The 17091-nt window shown below is 45.2% G+C and overlaps 2 protein-coding genes across 2 annotated transcripts; both read left to right on the top strand.

The window, feature by feature from the left end:
* Positions 1-209: 209 nt before the first annotated feature.
* On the top strand, positions 210-1490 carry LOC125521015 (uncharacterized). Its single transcript, XM_048686066.2, has one exon. The coding sequence runs from the start codon at positions 349-351 to the stop codon at positions 916-918; it is 570 nt and encodes a 189-aa protein (XP_048542023.2). The 5' UTR covers positions 210-348; the 3' UTR covers positions 919-1490.
* A 13266-nt stretch (positions 1491-14756) lies between these two features.
* LOC147961630 (uncharacterized) lies at positions 14757-16581 on the top strand. The gene has a single exon (XM_087534875.1). It carries the CDS (start codon positions 14919-14921, stop codon positions 15516-15518), a length of 600 nt encoding a protein of 199 aa, XP_087391001.1. The 5' UTR covers positions 14757-14918; the 3' UTR covers positions 15519-16581.
* Positions 16582-17091: the final 510 nt, after the last annotated feature.

Raw genomic sequence — 17091 nt, 5'->3', positions numbered from 1 at the left:
GCCTATCCAAAGCCCTGATTGTACAAATTTTCTTAGCTATAAAAGTTGCATAGGGGATTTCGCGCGGTTTCGCCTAAAAAAGGTGTGGTATCTAGAAACAGAGTACATACCTCCAAACAAGAATTTCCTCATTGTTCATTTGATATTCCTTGGCATCACAAATATATTTCTCCCCGGCCTCTTCCCCTATAAATACAGCCCATTTCCCTCTCACCCCTCCACACCATCCCTAAGACAACAACAAGCACACACAGGAGAAAAACAGAGATAACAGAGCAGCAAACTCATCAGGTGCAACTCCTCTGCTCTGCTACGCAGACGCCGTGCCCGCGGACACCAACACAAACCATGAGGCCCGGAGCCGAGTTCGTCGCCATGAGCCACCGCGCGGGGGCGCCGATGGTGGCGCCGGCGCACGGGCTGATCAACGGGACGGCGCCGCACTCGCCATGGCAGTCGCCTGTGCCGTACCTGTTCGGCGGCCTGGCGGCGATGCTGGGGCTCATCGCCTTGGCGCTGCTCATCCTGGCGTGCTCCTACTGGAAGCTCTCCGGGTACCTCGACGGCGACCGGGACGGCCAGGAGTCGGGGGGCGACGGGGAGAAGGCCTCGGCGTCCGGCGCGTCCAAGCCGGCCCTGGATTTCCAGGAGCACGTCGTGGTCATCATGGCCGGCGACGACCGGCCCACGTTCCTCGCCAAGCCGGCCACTAGCCGGGCAGCCGAGGTAGAGCTCGCAGCGGCGGCGGCAGCAAGCGCGAGCGTCGTCGACGAAAAGGAGAAGAAGATGGACGAGCAGGGCTGCGAGGTGAGCTCGCAGCTCGGAGGCGACCCCGCCGACGCGGCGAGCGGGAGCAGCGGCCACCACCATGACCATGAGAGCAGCAGCACGACGGGGCGGCAAGAAAGCTTGCAATGAAGCCTGAGGACAATGAGATGACAACTAACTCAGCTATTTCATCTGATTGTGCGCGGCCTCGCTGCGAACTCCATCAAATTCCACGGCTGCAACATGAAGTCCTACCCGGAGGCCTAGCGTGGGTCACTGGCTCCCAGGCCCAGGCCGGCAAGTTTCAGGACCGCGCCGACCGGCTCGACCGCAAGGATGAGGACTGCAGCCGGCTGCTCTCCGCGCTCCACACCGGCACGAGCGCCGACGGTGGCGCCGACAACAAGGAGGAAAAAGACGAAACTGGCCCGCCGGAGGTGGCGACGGTGGCCCCTTGATGAGGCGGCACTCACGGCAATGGTCGGATCGTGTAAGGGCTAGTCATGCCGTCCGCAGTGGCATTCACTGGCCATTATTGGCGGGGAAGTGGCCTTCCGACGACCGTGACAAGATGACCAAGAGGTCCAATGGCGTATCTGCAGGCATCGTGCCATGCCCAAAGGCCCGATGGCCATTTATTGGTGTAACACGATTTTTTTTTCTGAGGTGTTGGACGTGTTTGCTGTTTGCATCGTGCTATGCAGAGGTCGGGCATTCCTTCACCGCGGTTGTATCATCTCGATATATCAATTGAGCAAAATGTTCTTTATCGAAAAAAATCTGCAAGCATGACGGCGGTGTTCGTCTGCGGTATCGTGGATGCTCGCCGGCGGCGGGTGGCATAAATGGATTTTTTGTCTGGTGCAAGGGCAGCGACCATCACACAAGGAGGTTTGTGGTGCATTAGATATTCCCCATCGGCATCTAACTTCAAGGTAGTGGCTCGGACAGTGTGGTGTTAATGTTACAGTATGACTAACGCCGGTGTGGAGTGATAGTGGCCAATTCCATGCCAAGACAAGGGCGTCCCGTAACGGCCGTGGTGGTGATCTAAAGTGAGAAGATCTCGCCGATGTACTAGGTCCTTGAGTGGAGTATGGATGCTACTATCGAATGATCTGTCGTCATCAAGATGTTGATTGGAACATCAATTCATGTTCAGAGTTAAAACTCTTATCATAGACTTTGTTTGTCAGGCTTAACAATGCCGAACTTACGTTGTTGCCTTCATGAAGGCGTTTTCTACTTGCTGTTTGCTGGTCTTTGTTGGCTAGCCTCGACAACCATGATGAAATTCTTGCCCAAACCGTCTATGCCGGAATCACGACAATGATGGCGTTAGAACATTTATCCCTTGTTGAAGGCGTCGCTGTGAAAGACATTGACTTAGTCTTAGTTGTCTCTCATATCTTGTAATGATTCAGCCATGGTTATCTTTGTCTTGTACTTTGCTTAGTAATTGTATGCATCATAGTGATGCAGAGTCCAGAAGTTTATACTCCATTTTGAGGGAAAAAAAACAAACCAATTGCTTTCAAGTAGGAAGGTAACTTTTAGGATAGAAAAGTATTGTGCAATCATATAAGTGCTTTTTTTGTAAATATTAATTCCTCGACACATAAAAAATGCAAAAAAAGTGTGTCCTATGTTCCCAACTACTTATTTTACTACTGGGCAATGTCGGAGCTACCCAAAGTTGGTTTTGCGGGCTAAGGTGAGCTGAGCCGAAGGGAACACATTTTCTCTCTCTCAAAAGGCCAAGTTTATCTATACTCTTCATTTGTTTTGCACATGGACTGGACAAGCCACAGCCCATTTGGCCTTGTTGTAGCTCCACCAATACTAATGGGAGAACAAAGTTGTTTTTTTAGAGAGCAGGGCCAACCTGGAGTCCTAGACCCATCAGCAAGATCACATAGCTTACTCAAACTTTAACATCGTCATTAATTGTATGAGACATGGACTAATATTGTGTCACTCATGTATATATAATTCTAATGGAGGTTCTTATCCTTTAGCAACTAACCATCTATTACTGCTAGTAGCTTCAATTTTGTGATGATGTGGGGCGCCAAGGTATGTATTTCCCAGATATTTGTGGATTAAAGTTGTCATCTTTGGTATGTGGATCTTATTCTAGTAATATCATCTCAAAGATTTATGCATCCCCCCACTTTCAGTTGTCATTGTCTTGTCGTCAAACACTCATTATCTTCGTGAAATCCCCCTCCTCCCGCCCCCATCCAATTGTCCTCGTCTTGTCGTCAAATGCTTCTTCTTATGTTGGTGTAAATAGTCAAAGTACTTACACAAATTAACAGTTGTATGTTTGCAATGCTCTGTTTCTTATATTAGTGAATGTTGTGGACAAGATGGTCATGGTCTTTTATGCAATGACTTTGATTTAACTGATATCATTATAAGTTGCTTAAGTTCTTATTCTAGAAATCGTGTCGCCACATTGTTTGCATCATGCTATATTTGTATGAAATTTTCATACCGGTTGACATCTAGTCACGGGGCCCAACTTCAAAAGAAAGAATTTTGTGATAATAACTACAGTGTCTTTAGAGATTTGTCACTAAGAGAAAACACCGGAGATTCCGGCATCTCAGATTCCGGCCTGCAGTAAATTCTGAGTCGGAGCGTCGAAGTATCAGGCAAAGATCTCCCACAAGTATAAGAAACGCCGGATGATGCTTTTCCAGATCATTATGTTGGATTAAAGTGCCATCACCTAAATAGAACACTTTGCTTTCTTGATGGGGACCTGCACTAACACTTTGCTTCTCGTACATGCTCCTGCTGCATGAAGCATCATCTGTTAACTTAATCTAGTTACAGGCAGCATCAAGTTTTTCTACCTGAGCAGATGATCCTGGAGGTGCTGCATAAAGATTTGGCCCTGCTTTTTGGCGCTGCTTATTCCTGCTCCGTGCGAGTGCTGGTGTCACTAGCAGCAGTGAAAGGGGCAAATGCCATGGGAAGTGCTGGTGCAGACTGCAGAGCAGTTGAGCACAAGGGCTGCTTGAGCTACTAGGGCTGTTGCACCGGACTATCGCTGAACAAGCTTGTGGGCGACGGCACGGTCGCTGTCTCTAGCGGCTCGGTTCGTCATCTCGACGGCAACCGGTCGTGGGAAAGAGCTGGTATAGATCAGCGGTGGCGCGGCGAGGTTCAGTTGCACCATGGTGCCACCATTTGCAGGTACCAAAAGGGGGGCACAAGTTGGTGATGATGGCATATTAACACGCCAATTGATGGATCTTGTGCTCTGAATGATTAGCCAAGCAGCCCTTCTGCAACATGTGCTGCCGCCACCCGATTCGAGAACATCCATGCATCTCAACCCCCGCCTATTCCGGATAATGTCATATTTTACCCCCAAAACAAGAAGCTGATGGATATTTCTTCAGGGTGCTGACCTGGCTGGTAGCCTCTGAAGCATCAGATGCTCGCTTATTCATCATGATCAAGAACTCGCCGGGAAGCTCACCGGAACAACAGGCAGTGCATCTGCCCTTTTGATTTGCATCTGCTACAGTCTCGGAACACCTGGGCACTATAGGGAGATTTTCATTCCTGCATCCAGGTAAACCCGGTAGCACAAACAGAACCTGCAGCCCCAAGATCCTAGAGTGATAACTGATAAAATTCAGCCGCCGGCCGCCGCGGATTGTTTTTGGCCAGTCTGCCATCGACGCCCTGACGCCGACACGTCGCCGTCCGCGGCGGATGCGTGGCCGTGCTTCATAACAACTAACACGACACGTCGCCGTCGCAGCGCATGCGTGGCCGTGTGTGCTTGAGATGTTGTCATCCAGGATGACTGTATAGCAACCGAGGAGAGCGCGGCGTGATGCACTCGCTGGGCATTATTCCGGAGACAGTCTAGGACGGCGACAGGACGTGGATTCAGTACACCGAGAACAAGAATTGTGTTCGATGGGGGCCTCTCTTGGGCACGACTGGGCGAGACATGTTGGGTTTACTGCTGCAGCACGACCTGGAGCCCTCGACGGTGATATGCTTTCCATGACTACGAAATCACACTGTCAACAGCAACAATGCTACATGTACGGAACGGTCAATATTGATCTGATGCATCGTAAAAGGTCTCTTTACGGATTGATTAAACGTGGACGCTTCTGATTGGGCTCGGTTGGGGGAAGTGGGCCCACCCCATGAAAATCGGGGGGGAAGATGTTAGTGTTACAAAAACGTCTCCATAAGAGCCCTGTAACTCAGCTTATGTCTAGCATTTTTGCTGTCAACAGAGAGGCATGCATTCTCTTTTTTCCTCTTTTCTTCATGCAGAGTGGAATTTGTGGACATAGCTAGTGTATTACCTACGGTCCGGTGAAACTTGTCGTTTTTGATAAGGACAGTTAACAGAAAGTATTGTTGGCCCTAGTCACTTCTCTGGGCCATTAAGGAAAGCATGAAAGAGCACGATAGTACTGTACTATGTTTTGTACTTTCAATTGGTTTTCTCCGTCAAAAGTAAGACCCCTCTAACACAGCCTCGACTCCTCTGTTTCTCCCTGTCTCCACAATATCACTCTTTGGAGATTTAGGGCCAGTTTCTTTGTGACTTATTTTGGTTGTAAAATGAGATGTCCTCTATCTAGGTTATTCTAGAAGTCTAACCTAAAATTTTATTTTAGAAGCCTACTAGTTAAGAGATTTTTTTTTAAAAAAATTAAAAATAAGCTGGATAGAGGGCATAAAGAACTGCCCTTTAAAAAGATTAATAATCATCGATGAAGATCATTTCAGGGGAGCTATCCTATCCTATCTAGATTCTAGACCAAGCCGTGGAAGAAAGCGACCTCACCGTAGAAGCTGCAGAGTTTGTATCCAAGCACATAAGCGTCGTCTGGTACAAGTGCGCGCTAATTCTGCAGGCAGGTTGCAGGCTTGCAGCTTCCTCCGCTTTGCTTCAGACGCTGCTGCCGCCATGGCTGCACAGTCCAAGCATGTTTCGAAACGGTTGTTCTTCCAAGAAACAGGAATGTTACTTGAGTCGATGGTCAAGGTCGTGTTTCGCATTTTTCAAAAAAAAAAGGTCGTGTTTCGCATTTACCGTGCCTGTGTCAGCAAAACGATGTAAGTTCCCCATAAATTTGCACTGATATTTTTCTATTGACTACTAGAACATAGCAAAATAAGATACAATTTCGTAATGAATGCAATGATACAATTTCGACATAAACAAGATATTCAAATACGGTTGATTCCATGTTCTCAAGATTTTTCTGTTTTGAGCCGAACATGTATAAAAACTGGCCTTTACTGTCCTAAAGAAAAGGAAAGGAAAAGAACTGCTGTAAGCAGTAAGCTAGGATATTTTGTTTCTCACACCATCGTGATATTTGTTAGCTAGGCTATAGACTCGATGTCTGATCGAATGGAGGTCAGCCATGTAACAAACACTCGCATAGAGAGGTGGCCGGCCAGGCCGTGGAATCCACCTCACATCGAGACGTCTTGTATTGCATATGTTCGTTCCATCATGGGACGTGGACTAATCCGGGGCAGGTTAAGCTAGCCAAGGGAGTGGACAAGTGGAGACTGAGTGTGATCTCACCCGCCGTTATTCCGTTAAGAAACAAAAAAATGAGAGTTGATTTTGTGTCATGTATGTGTATGAGCAATTTTTATTTTCTCAAGAGATTGGCAAAACTGGCAACGGATAAGAGATTGGGGACTAGCAATGTAGCAGCATGGACGGACATTCCTAGGTAGCTCTAGTATATACAGGTGTAGATACTTCCAGAGTACGCTCAACTCAGTAGGCAGCACCATCATTGAGACCTTTTTCTCTTATCGCATTAATAAAAGACCAACATATTCTTTTACTCAGAAAGAAAAATGATATCTTGGCAGCGTACATCATCCTATTGGCCGGCCATCATCCAGCCGGACTGGTGTGTGATCCACTTCACCGGACATGCCCTGCCTCTCATTTGAAACTATGCCTCCAGTAGAATGATGCACATCTGTTGATTGGTTGCCACCCTCATCTATCCACACCGAATAGTTCAGAGCTAAGGTAGCTTGGATCCGTACTCCTCCTAGACCCTAAGTATTTTCTGCCCCGGGGTGCTCCCATAGACCTGATCGACCATCCAAAGTCCAAACCCCGTTGTTGTGGATGACTCATTGGATCGCTGACAACAAACCATCTACTCTGCTTGCACCTTTGCAAGAAAAGGGCGCTTCTTCGGTGATCATGTTACGGATTAACGTTGTTATTTCTACAACACGCAACCCAACAATGCTAGCCTTCTCGACACAATTAAGGCCGAGTCTCGAGTTGGTGAGAGCGCGGGGCTTGGCTTTACGACACTCTTCCAACTGTGCCTAGCGCTTGGCGGCATGGCTCTCTTTTCTATACCAACACATCGAGGCATAAATCTTATTGCTTCTTCGTGCAAAACTTATTTTTTCCTGTGACAAAAGTTAGAATTCGACCTGATAAGTTGGGTCCGAGACGGGCTTGACAAGTCCAAGCCTGAGCTGACCTGGTCCGGAAAAAGCAAACGTTGTTATTTTTTAGTTTAGTCATTCTCAGGATATATAAATCCATTATTATACCTAATTTTGAATAAAATATTGATTTCCACATTTTTGAGGCCTTTTCCGACTTTAGTGCACAAAAGCTAAGCCCAAGCCCGACACAATGTCGGTCTTTCTGGCCCAGCTGGGCTGCCTATGATTCAGGAGGCTCATAATTCGAAATCACTAATGAAGGAGTACTCGTTGCAAAGAACACTCCACCTTCCCTGGTCGTGACAAGTGGCACACATGCAGCGCGCCACTTGTCGCAGCCTGGGAGTTTTCCCTTTTTTGTAGATCCGTTTATTCAAAATGTTTTATTTTTTAAACCGTGCGTCCAAACTCGAACCGTTTTCATCGTTTGATTCCTCGCGTCGAGATCTTTAAAAAGTAGATCCCATGTTGATAGGTTTTGACAAACATTTTTTTTCACGAAAAAAACCAGACGAAAAAATCAAACCGGGAGCACGGGTTTTTTCCCTTTTCGAAAGAGGCACGCCCGTGACTCCCGCGAAAGGACAACCGTGCCTATCGCGGAAGCAAAACCATGACTCTCGCGAAAGAAAAAAAAACAAAAAACGTGTTTTGTTTTTCCGTTTCCGAGAGGCACGGCCGTGACTCTCGCGAAAGCACAACCGTGCCTCTAGTGGAAGCAAAACCGTGACTCTCGCGAAAAAAAACAGAAAACGTGTTTTTTTCGTTTTCGAAAGGCACGGCCGTGACTCTCGCGAAAGCACAATCGTGCCTCTCGCGGAAACAAAACCATGACTCTTACGAAAAAATAGAGAACGCGTTTTTTCCCTTTCTGAGAGGCACAACCGTGACTCTCGCGAAAGCACAACTGTGCCTATCGCGGAAGCAAAACCATGACTCTCGCAAAAGAAAAAAAAAGAAAACGCATTTTGTTTTTCCGTTTCCGAGAGGCACGGCCGTGACTCTCGCGAAAGCACAACCGTTCCTCTCGCGGAAGCAAAACCGTGACTCTCGCGGAAAAAAAACAAAAAACACGTTTTTTTCGTTTTCGAAAGGCACGGCCGTGACTCTTGCGAAAGCAAAACCGTACCTCTCGCGGAAGCAAAACCGTGACTCTCGTGAAAAAAACAAAAAACACGTTTTTTTCGTTTTCTAAAGGCACGGCCGTGACTCTTGCGAAAGCACAACCGTACCTCTCGCGGAAGCAAAACCATGACTCTTGCGAAAGAAAAAAAACAGAGAACGCGTTTTTCCGTTTCCGAGAGGCACGGCCATGACTCTCGCAAAAGCACAACCGTGCCTCTCGCGGAAGCAAAACCGTGACTCTCGCAAAAAAAAACAGAAAACGCGTTTTGTTTTTCCCTTTCCGAGAGGCACGACCGTGACTCTCGCGAAAGCACAACCGTGCCTCTCGTGAAAGCAAAACCGCGACTCTCACAAAAGAAAAAAAAAGAAAAAACTCGTTTTGTTTTTCCGTTTCCGAGAGGCACGGCCGTGACTCTCGCGAAAGCACAACCGTGCCTCTCGCGGAATCAAAACTGTGACTCTCGCAAAAGAAAAAACAACAGAAAACGCGTCTTTTTTTTTCGTTTCCGAAAGGCACGGCCGTGATTCTCGCTAAAGCACAACCGTGCCTCTCGCGGAAGAAAACCGTGACTCTCGCGAAAGAAAAAAAAAAGAAAATGCGTTTTTTGCGCAATTTTTTTTTGATTGAAAAGTTAAGAAAGACCGGGGGAAAATGAAAACATCGGAAAAAAACAAAAAAAACCGTTTTAAAAGCCGAAAACGCATGCGGAAAAATAAAATAAAAACAAAATCCGGAGGGAGCGTCCAGAGCGCGACTCGTGACGAATAGCTGAGAGCGCGCCAAGTGGCAATGATCGTTGCAAGGCTCCCGAAGGAGCGCTCGTTAACTAGTTGCTCTCCTCATAATTGGTGGTCCTCTTTGATTACCGGCCCTTGAGCTCTCATGGTGAAAATACTAAATCCTTGTTTTGTATATATCGTTAAAAAAATCTTGTTTCTGCTGATGGACCAAGCAAATATGGCGGCTGCGCACGTTTCAGCGTCCCATATTTCGACCTATGCCCTAGACTTCCTTCACCAAATGTTAGCATTCAGATTATGGTCGAATCTGTTATCCAGGGCGAAAATCACCTTTTAAAACCAGCCACAACTTCGGAAGTAGTTCAGATTGATTTTCTAAAGTAAGCTTAGAACTTGGCTTCGGGCTCTTGTAAATTGTCAGTACGGAACGTGATCAACTAATAAGATCACAGCCTGCCGAAGATGGACTCGACCTTTGCTGGATGGATGGAAACTCTGATGGAGCTCACGTGTCAAGGTCAAGTTGATGTGTCTGCGGGAGGAAAGTCAAGGCGGGCAATGATCTCAACTCAACATACGGTGCCCCCGCATCGCCGCGACGCTTAACCACCCTGCAACCAGCGGCCGTTACATGTGAGCGACGAGCCCATCCACCGGACCAGCACTCGTGATGATTACCTCCATCGATCGATGCTAGCTGTTGCGCGAGCTGATAAAGCCAAATTAACCAGTACTGGGTACGTACGTGCCAATTGGGTCCTGTGAGAGTGGAATCGACCGTCATTTTGTTGAGGGAAAAAAAAGGGCTGGAATCCATCCGTCGATCGATCATGTGTGCACCGTGGCAAAGTAACTAAAGGGGAGATGCCACACTTGATGAATGGATCGAGGTGCCGTGGACGCATTGGCAGAGTTCATAATTAATCATGGATAGATGCTTGCCGTTTTGGCTACGTATTTACTAATGGCGCCAGATATTAACTACTATAGCTGATTGATGCTCGAGTAAACTCACTATTAAGCAATATTAATTAATAGGTGCACCATTTTTTTTATATCTGTACTCCCTCCAATCCATCCATATTACTTATCGACAAACGGATGTATCTAGACATATTTTAATGCAGATACCTCCATTTGAGCGACAAGTAATATGGATAGAAGGGAGTAGTTATTTTTTGCGCTATGCTTTGTCCTACTTGCGGCTTCTCGATGTTTTCTCTTTCAATACAAATGGCACTTATTTATATGCTCAAGAAAAAAAATTGGTACACAAATTTAGAAGCAAGTAACTCCTTCCTAAATCCCGAGATATGGTGCTTGCTACGGTTATAACTCTAGTCCGACTATAAAACCGGCCATACTAAACTTTGAACTTTACAAAACTGTTTAGTTTGGACCCTATTGTAGTTTTGTATTTGGAGCTTTACAAAGAATGCCGATCAATTAGAAAGTATATGTGTAATTTGAAATTTCTTCATGTTGTATTTGGACCTTATATATTGTTGTTTTTTCTTGCTGCACTAGATTTTTCTTTAAAGTATGTCTAGCTTGCAATTTCTACATTTTGTTGACCAAACGCTACTATTTGATAAATGTGAAAATGTGGACAATACACTGGCCCAGTCGAGCCATCATGCTGAGTCAATGATAGGTGGGACCCTTAATCATATTTTTCAGTTGATTAGCAACTCGGTGTAATTTGCGGTTTCTTCTGTTACCCATTTGCTTGAAAGCACGCTTTATGTGTAGTTTCCTAAAGTTACCATTTGTTGTTACACCATCCCTGAAAGTATGTTTTGACGCAGTTTACTAATTCATTTGTATTTACAGTAATAGAAACTACTTGCAAATAATAGAAATTACTTGCAAATGCTTGCTTAGTAATGGTATCAACGTTTGTACGCAACACATAGTCCACGTATTATTGCATTATTTGATATCCAAACCTCGACAAAAGAATACATCATGATGATAAGTGGGATAGGTGACATTTGTATCAGGAGGAGACACAATCCTCTAAATCATTGCCGTGATTGCCATCGATATTAATTGCCAATTCATATTATTGCCTTCCAATAACAAAATATGTACATACTAGCCTTCTGTGTACAGCGTGGATATGCACGTGTGTACGGTTGCAGCGGGAGTCATCTCCGAAACTAGAAGAGCTCACTACACACAAGACATTGCCATATATGTGGAGCTGAGATCCACACAAAAGAGGCATGCATTGATATTGATCTAAGCCCCAAACACATGTGGTGTGTGACCCATGTTGTTTTTTGTACTGTAGCAGCCACCATAACGCTAGAGAACGTACATTGGCGTTTGTGTCTGCACACCGGAGACATAATGCATCCCTTTTTCTTCCACGCAATCATGCACGGTGTACAAAATACATAGCTTATCTTAGCTAGCTCAGTCGGGACCATCATTCTTTTGGTGTGGATAAGCTCACACCAAGCTATAGCAAGAGAGCCATCCTCATAGAATTTTGTATGTGCATTCATATATATCATGTTTCCATGGTGTAGAGAAAGCACCTTTCTAATTAGTTGATGCACTATGTGTGTGTTAAGGTCCCTACTTAATGAGAGAGATGGATACTCCCTAACAAAAAGTGGTTTATGATGGCATATATGTTTTGGTTAAAAGAAAGCTAAAGTAGCACTACACTAACAAGTATAGTAACTAATCTACTTACTTGGAGATAACCCACGGAGTAGTACCATCTTATTGGGCATGTATTGGGCCCTCCGACCACTCATAGTCTGTCACGCCAAGCTAGCTCTAGGCTAACTAAAGCTTGCAGACGTAATCCGCATTCATTTTGGTGCTGGTAAAGCTCCACTAAGTGATGGATTTAGCTTGCTAGCCAAATGCTCATGGATAAGGACACGACCTTGTTAATTATTAATCAAAGTAATTAACAAGTAACTTTTGACATATGCATGGAACCATGAATATTTTGATAAACTTTGCATAGTGATTAAACTCGCATATGTCTTATTTGATCCCTCAGATGATCTAGACATATCCACAGTTGTCGATTCAATTTTTGCAATAGTTTTTTACCCTATATAAATGTAAAGGAAGATCATGCATCTATGCCGATTTTGATCATATGCGTTGGACAATGAGGCTATAATGTGTAATAATCTAACTATTTAACCTAGCTAAAAATATTCGCCAATGATTAGTGTTAATAGGGTAGTACTAATATTACCATCAACATGGGGACACATCCCCAATGCTCTCCTTTATTGCTGCTAACATATCTATGTCTTTTCATTAATTTACTCCAAAGAAGGAAGGACGATGCTTACGTCCGGCCTAAAAGATATCATGAACTTGCCTTTTTTGTTTTTGTCTTGGACTTGGAGTCTCCCTATAATAAGTGCACAACACAATAATTCTAGTAGAGTCCTAGATGATATCTTCCTCCCATGTATCCGCGTCTACCGGTATCCACACACACGACACAATTAATTAGTTTTCTTAACCCCTTGGAATAAGCTTACTTCACATATGGAAGCACAATTATTAAGGAATGCTCTTAGAGTTGTATGAAATACTAATTGCGTCATAAAATAGTTAGTGATCTTCCCATGAAGTAAAGTTCCATATGGCCAAGCTAATCATTAATTAAGCTAATTGGTATGATGTAGTTCAGCAGGTTTCAGCTTAAGGTTTGTTTGTGCATGGAATTTATTCACTAACACGTTATGTAGAATCTTGACCAAACTATTCACATCCCCACATCGAAGGAAACTTCTACTGTTCTAATTAATACAGTTGTACTGACTAGTGAATGAATGATTGGTTCACCCAGTATTTGAGAAAAAAAATTGGTTCACCCAATGTTCTATTTTCCTAGTTACTTGAAACTTATGGACTATACCTGGTAATTTCATGAATTTTTTTCTAATTCTCAAGCACATGAATTATTTTAAACCTTAGTTGGCTAAAAGCGGTACTTAGACCAAAATGGAAGTACTTTGTGCACAAATACAACAAAATTTACGTGATATTTGGCGGTAAGTTATATCTAGAAGTGATATTATGAGAATAATGGCCAGGTGTTGTTTCGAAGATTTAACTGATATTTAATAAATTTTATAGTTAGTAATAAGTAGATAACACTACCAATTAATTGATGATTGTCAAATATGATCCAATGTGTCATTGCTATATGGCATCAAACCCGATCTATGAAACCGATTCACCCATTGTAGAGCTACGATCTTTTGCTCTAAAACTAAATCATTTTCTTGTATCTGCGAAGTAATTCCAGATTAATACAAAGGAATATTTGGTTTTTTTCGTATTGTTTCTTCTGTATGACCGAGTAATATAATCCTTGTTTATTTCTTTGCACTAACTATATAATAGAAAACCTTAGCTGGAAGGCAAATAGGAAACAAACTTAATAATCAACATCTAGTGGTATCCAGATTCTACACAGACAACATAATTAATTAATTTTCTTAACTCATTGAAACAAATTTAGTACTAATATAGTAAGCCCACGATTTAGTAGTAGTGTTAGATTTCTAATAAAAATAACTAAGAGGAAGACAAGTTAGTTAGTCACCTCCCACATGAAGAAAACAAATGCCCAAGGCCACTATGCAAATGGCTTCATATTAAGCAGGTTTCAACCTTTCTTTATGTGTGTAGAATTTATGCACCAACACACGTGATAGAATCAAGGCCAAACCAATGGCCTAACTATTCACAACGCATTACCAAAGGAAACTTCTAAAGTTCTACTACTTAATACTATAGCTGCACTGGCTAGTGCATGAATGATTAGTCCACCCAACACGACATACCTGGCAATGGGGTCAACAGTTTTGCTAATTATCAAGTGCCCATTTTTTTTAATAAATCTTAGTATACTAAAAGGATATATCACTCAAAGCAATTATAGTGTTGAAATCCCTAAATTGTAGCAGAGCAAAATTTATGTAACTGCGATTTCTAGGAAATAAGTTGTATTGGAAGCAATATTTGGAAATAATGGCCGTAGGTTTATCTTAATGTCTAAGTAGGATTTACTCAATTTTGCTAACTAATAAGTAGACAACTCCTTTAGATAATTAACATTGTAAAATGTGAACCAATGTGTGAGAACTATGAGTTTTGGGCATTCACCAGTATTCCACGAGGTTTTCCGATGCCTGTTTCAGAACTACGATTTTTGGTTGTAAAGCAAAATCACTATTTTCTATGCAGAGAGAAGTCAAAGATTAATATGAAGGAAGATGTGAAATTTGGATGTTCGGGCGGTTGGGGGGACCCTAAAATTTCTTCAATCTGAACGAAGCTTGGCCACCGGGCACACCATCTAGAGAGGCAATATTCCCCCCACCCCACTCAAAATTTAGATCATGACTTAGTAATCAGTTGTAACTCATCGAGCTTATGTCTTCAATTTTTTGTAGCTCTTTTGACTTGTAGGCATTTTCTTTGCTATAAAAATTGGAGTGGGGGTTTTCCCTGCAGCTTCTCCTCAAAAAGTGGTGGTATCTAGAAACATAGTACACACCTCCAAACATGAATTTCCCCATTGGTCTTTTGGTATTCCTTGGTATCACAAACAGGCAACACTCCCATGTTTTGTGAGTGTTCCTCCTGGGAGAGCCTCTTCTCCTCTAAATACATCCCATTTCCCTCTCACCCCTCCACACCACCCCTAAAAAAACAGCAAAGCACACACTGGAGAAAACAGAGAGAACAGAGCAGCAACCTCCTCTGCTACGCAACAGGCATCAAGACACACCATGAGGCCCGGAGCCGAGTTCGTCACGACGAGCCACCGTGCGGGGGCGCCGATGACGGCGCCGGCGCACGAGCTGGTGAATGGGATAGCGGCGCCACACTCGCCGTGGCAGTCGCCGGTGCCGTACCTCTTCGGCGGGATGGCGGCGATGCTGGGGCTCATCGCCTTGGCATTGCTCAGCCTCGCCTGCTCCTACTGGAAGCTCTCCGGGTACCTCGACGACGACCGAGAAGGTCAGGCGGTGGGGGACGCCGACGGGGAGAAGGGCTCGGTGTCTGGCGCATCCAAGCCGGCCTTGGATTTCCTGGAGGACGTCGTGGTCATCATGGCCGGCGACGAGCGGCCCACGTTCGTCACCAAGCCGGCCGCCAGCCGGGCTGCCGAAGTGGAGTTCGCAACCGCAGCCGCCCCAGCAAGCGCGAGCGCCGTCAACAGACAGGAGAAGAAGATGGATGAGGTGAGCTCGCAGCTAGGAGGTGACTCCACCAACGCAGCAAGCCGGAGCCGCAGCCACCAAGACGCGGCGAGCCAGAGCCGTGACCACCACCACCATGACCATGAGAGCAGCAGCACGACAGCGCAGCAAGAAAGCTTGCAATAAAGCCTGAAGACTATGAGATGGTAACGAACTCAGCTATTTCATCTGATTGTGCGCGGCCTCGCTGCGAACTCCATCAAATTCCACGTCTGCAACTCTCGCAACGAGAAACATCAGCAGCTGCGACATGAAGTCCTGGACCAGCAGGCGGAGTCCAAGTGCCACTTGCTCGGCCATGCCATCACCGCCGAATAAAAGGCCGCCTCCCTCCGTGTGCTTGGGTCACCGTCTCACAGGCCCAGGCAGCCAAGTTTAAGCCCGCACGAACCGGCTCAAGCGCAAGGCTGAGGACCGCGGTGGGCTGCTCTCCGTGCTCCTCACCGGCACGAGCGCCGAGGGAGGAAAAAGACGAAGCTGGCCCTGCAGATTAGTAAGGGGCACATCGGTGATTCCCCTCGGCATCTTTGCTTCGAGATAGTGGCTCCGATGGTACGATGAATGTTGCAGTGTGACTAGCGGTCGGTGTGGAGTGACAGTGGCCCATTCCGCGCCAAAACAAGGGCTTCTCCTAACGGCTGTTGCGGTGATCTAAAGTGAGAAGACGTCCCGCCGATATACCAGTGTCATTATGTCCTCTAGTGGAGTACTCGGACTATCGAATGATATGTCGTCAAAACGTTGATTGGAACTATACCTGGGCATATGTTGGGCCGGACTGGGCTTCGGGCCAAGCCAAAAAAGCCTGATGGCATGCACAGGCCCAGCCTGGCCCGGGATTTTTGGGCTGGGTCAGGTCGGGCCATCCGGGCCGGGCTGCCCATGGCCAAGTATAATTGGAACATCGTTTCATGTTCATAGTGAAAACTCTTATCCTGGCCTTTATTGGTAGGGCTCAACAACGATGAATTTATGTCGTTACCTTCTTGAAAGCGTTATCTACTTGCTGTTGTGCTAATCTTCATTGACAAGCCTCGACAACCATGATGAAAAATTCTTGTCCAGACCGTCTACAGCCGAACCATGACAACAACGGCGCGAGGGCATTTATCCCCTGTTGAAGACGTTGTTGCGGAAGAAGTTATCTTAGTTCTAGGTGTTTCTCGTATCTTGTAATGGTTGAGCTATGGTTGCCTTTTTTGTACTCTGATACTCCATTTCGAGAGAAAAAAATCTAACCGATTGTCGTCAAGTAGGAAGGTAATTTTTAGGTTAGAATTTTTTTGTGCAATCATGTGAGTGATTTTTATTGCAAATATTAATCCCTCAATGCATAAAAAGTCTAATAAATAGAATGGGTTCCATCTGCCCAACTACTTACCTTACTACTGGGCAGTGTTGGAGCTACCCAAAATTGGTTGGTGGGCCATGGGCGGCCGAGGCAAAGGGAGCATATTTTCTAGTGAAAACCAAAGTTTTACCTGTACTCTTCATTGTTTTGCCTATGCCCTGGGTGGGCCATGACCCATCTAGTCTTGTTGTAGCTCCGTCGATGCTACTGGGAGAACAATGCTCTTTTTAGAGAGCAAGGCTAGCCTAGGTCCATTAGTAAGATCACATAGCTTAATTAAACTTTAGCATCCTCACTAATTGTATGAGATATGAACTGATATTATGTCACTCATGTACATATAATTCT

The sequence above is a fragment of the Triticum urartu genome, chromosome 7A (genome assembly GCF_056163025.1).
Source record: "Triticum urartu cultivar PI428250 chromosome 7A, HENAU_Tu73, whole genome shotgun sequence".
Classification (NCBI taxonomy): Eukaryota; Viridiplantae; Streptophyta; class Magnoliopsida; order Poales; family Poaceae; genus Triticum; species Triticum urartu.
Note: the sequence above shows the minus strand (reverse complement) of the source record. Positions and strands in the feature narration are given on the sequence as shown.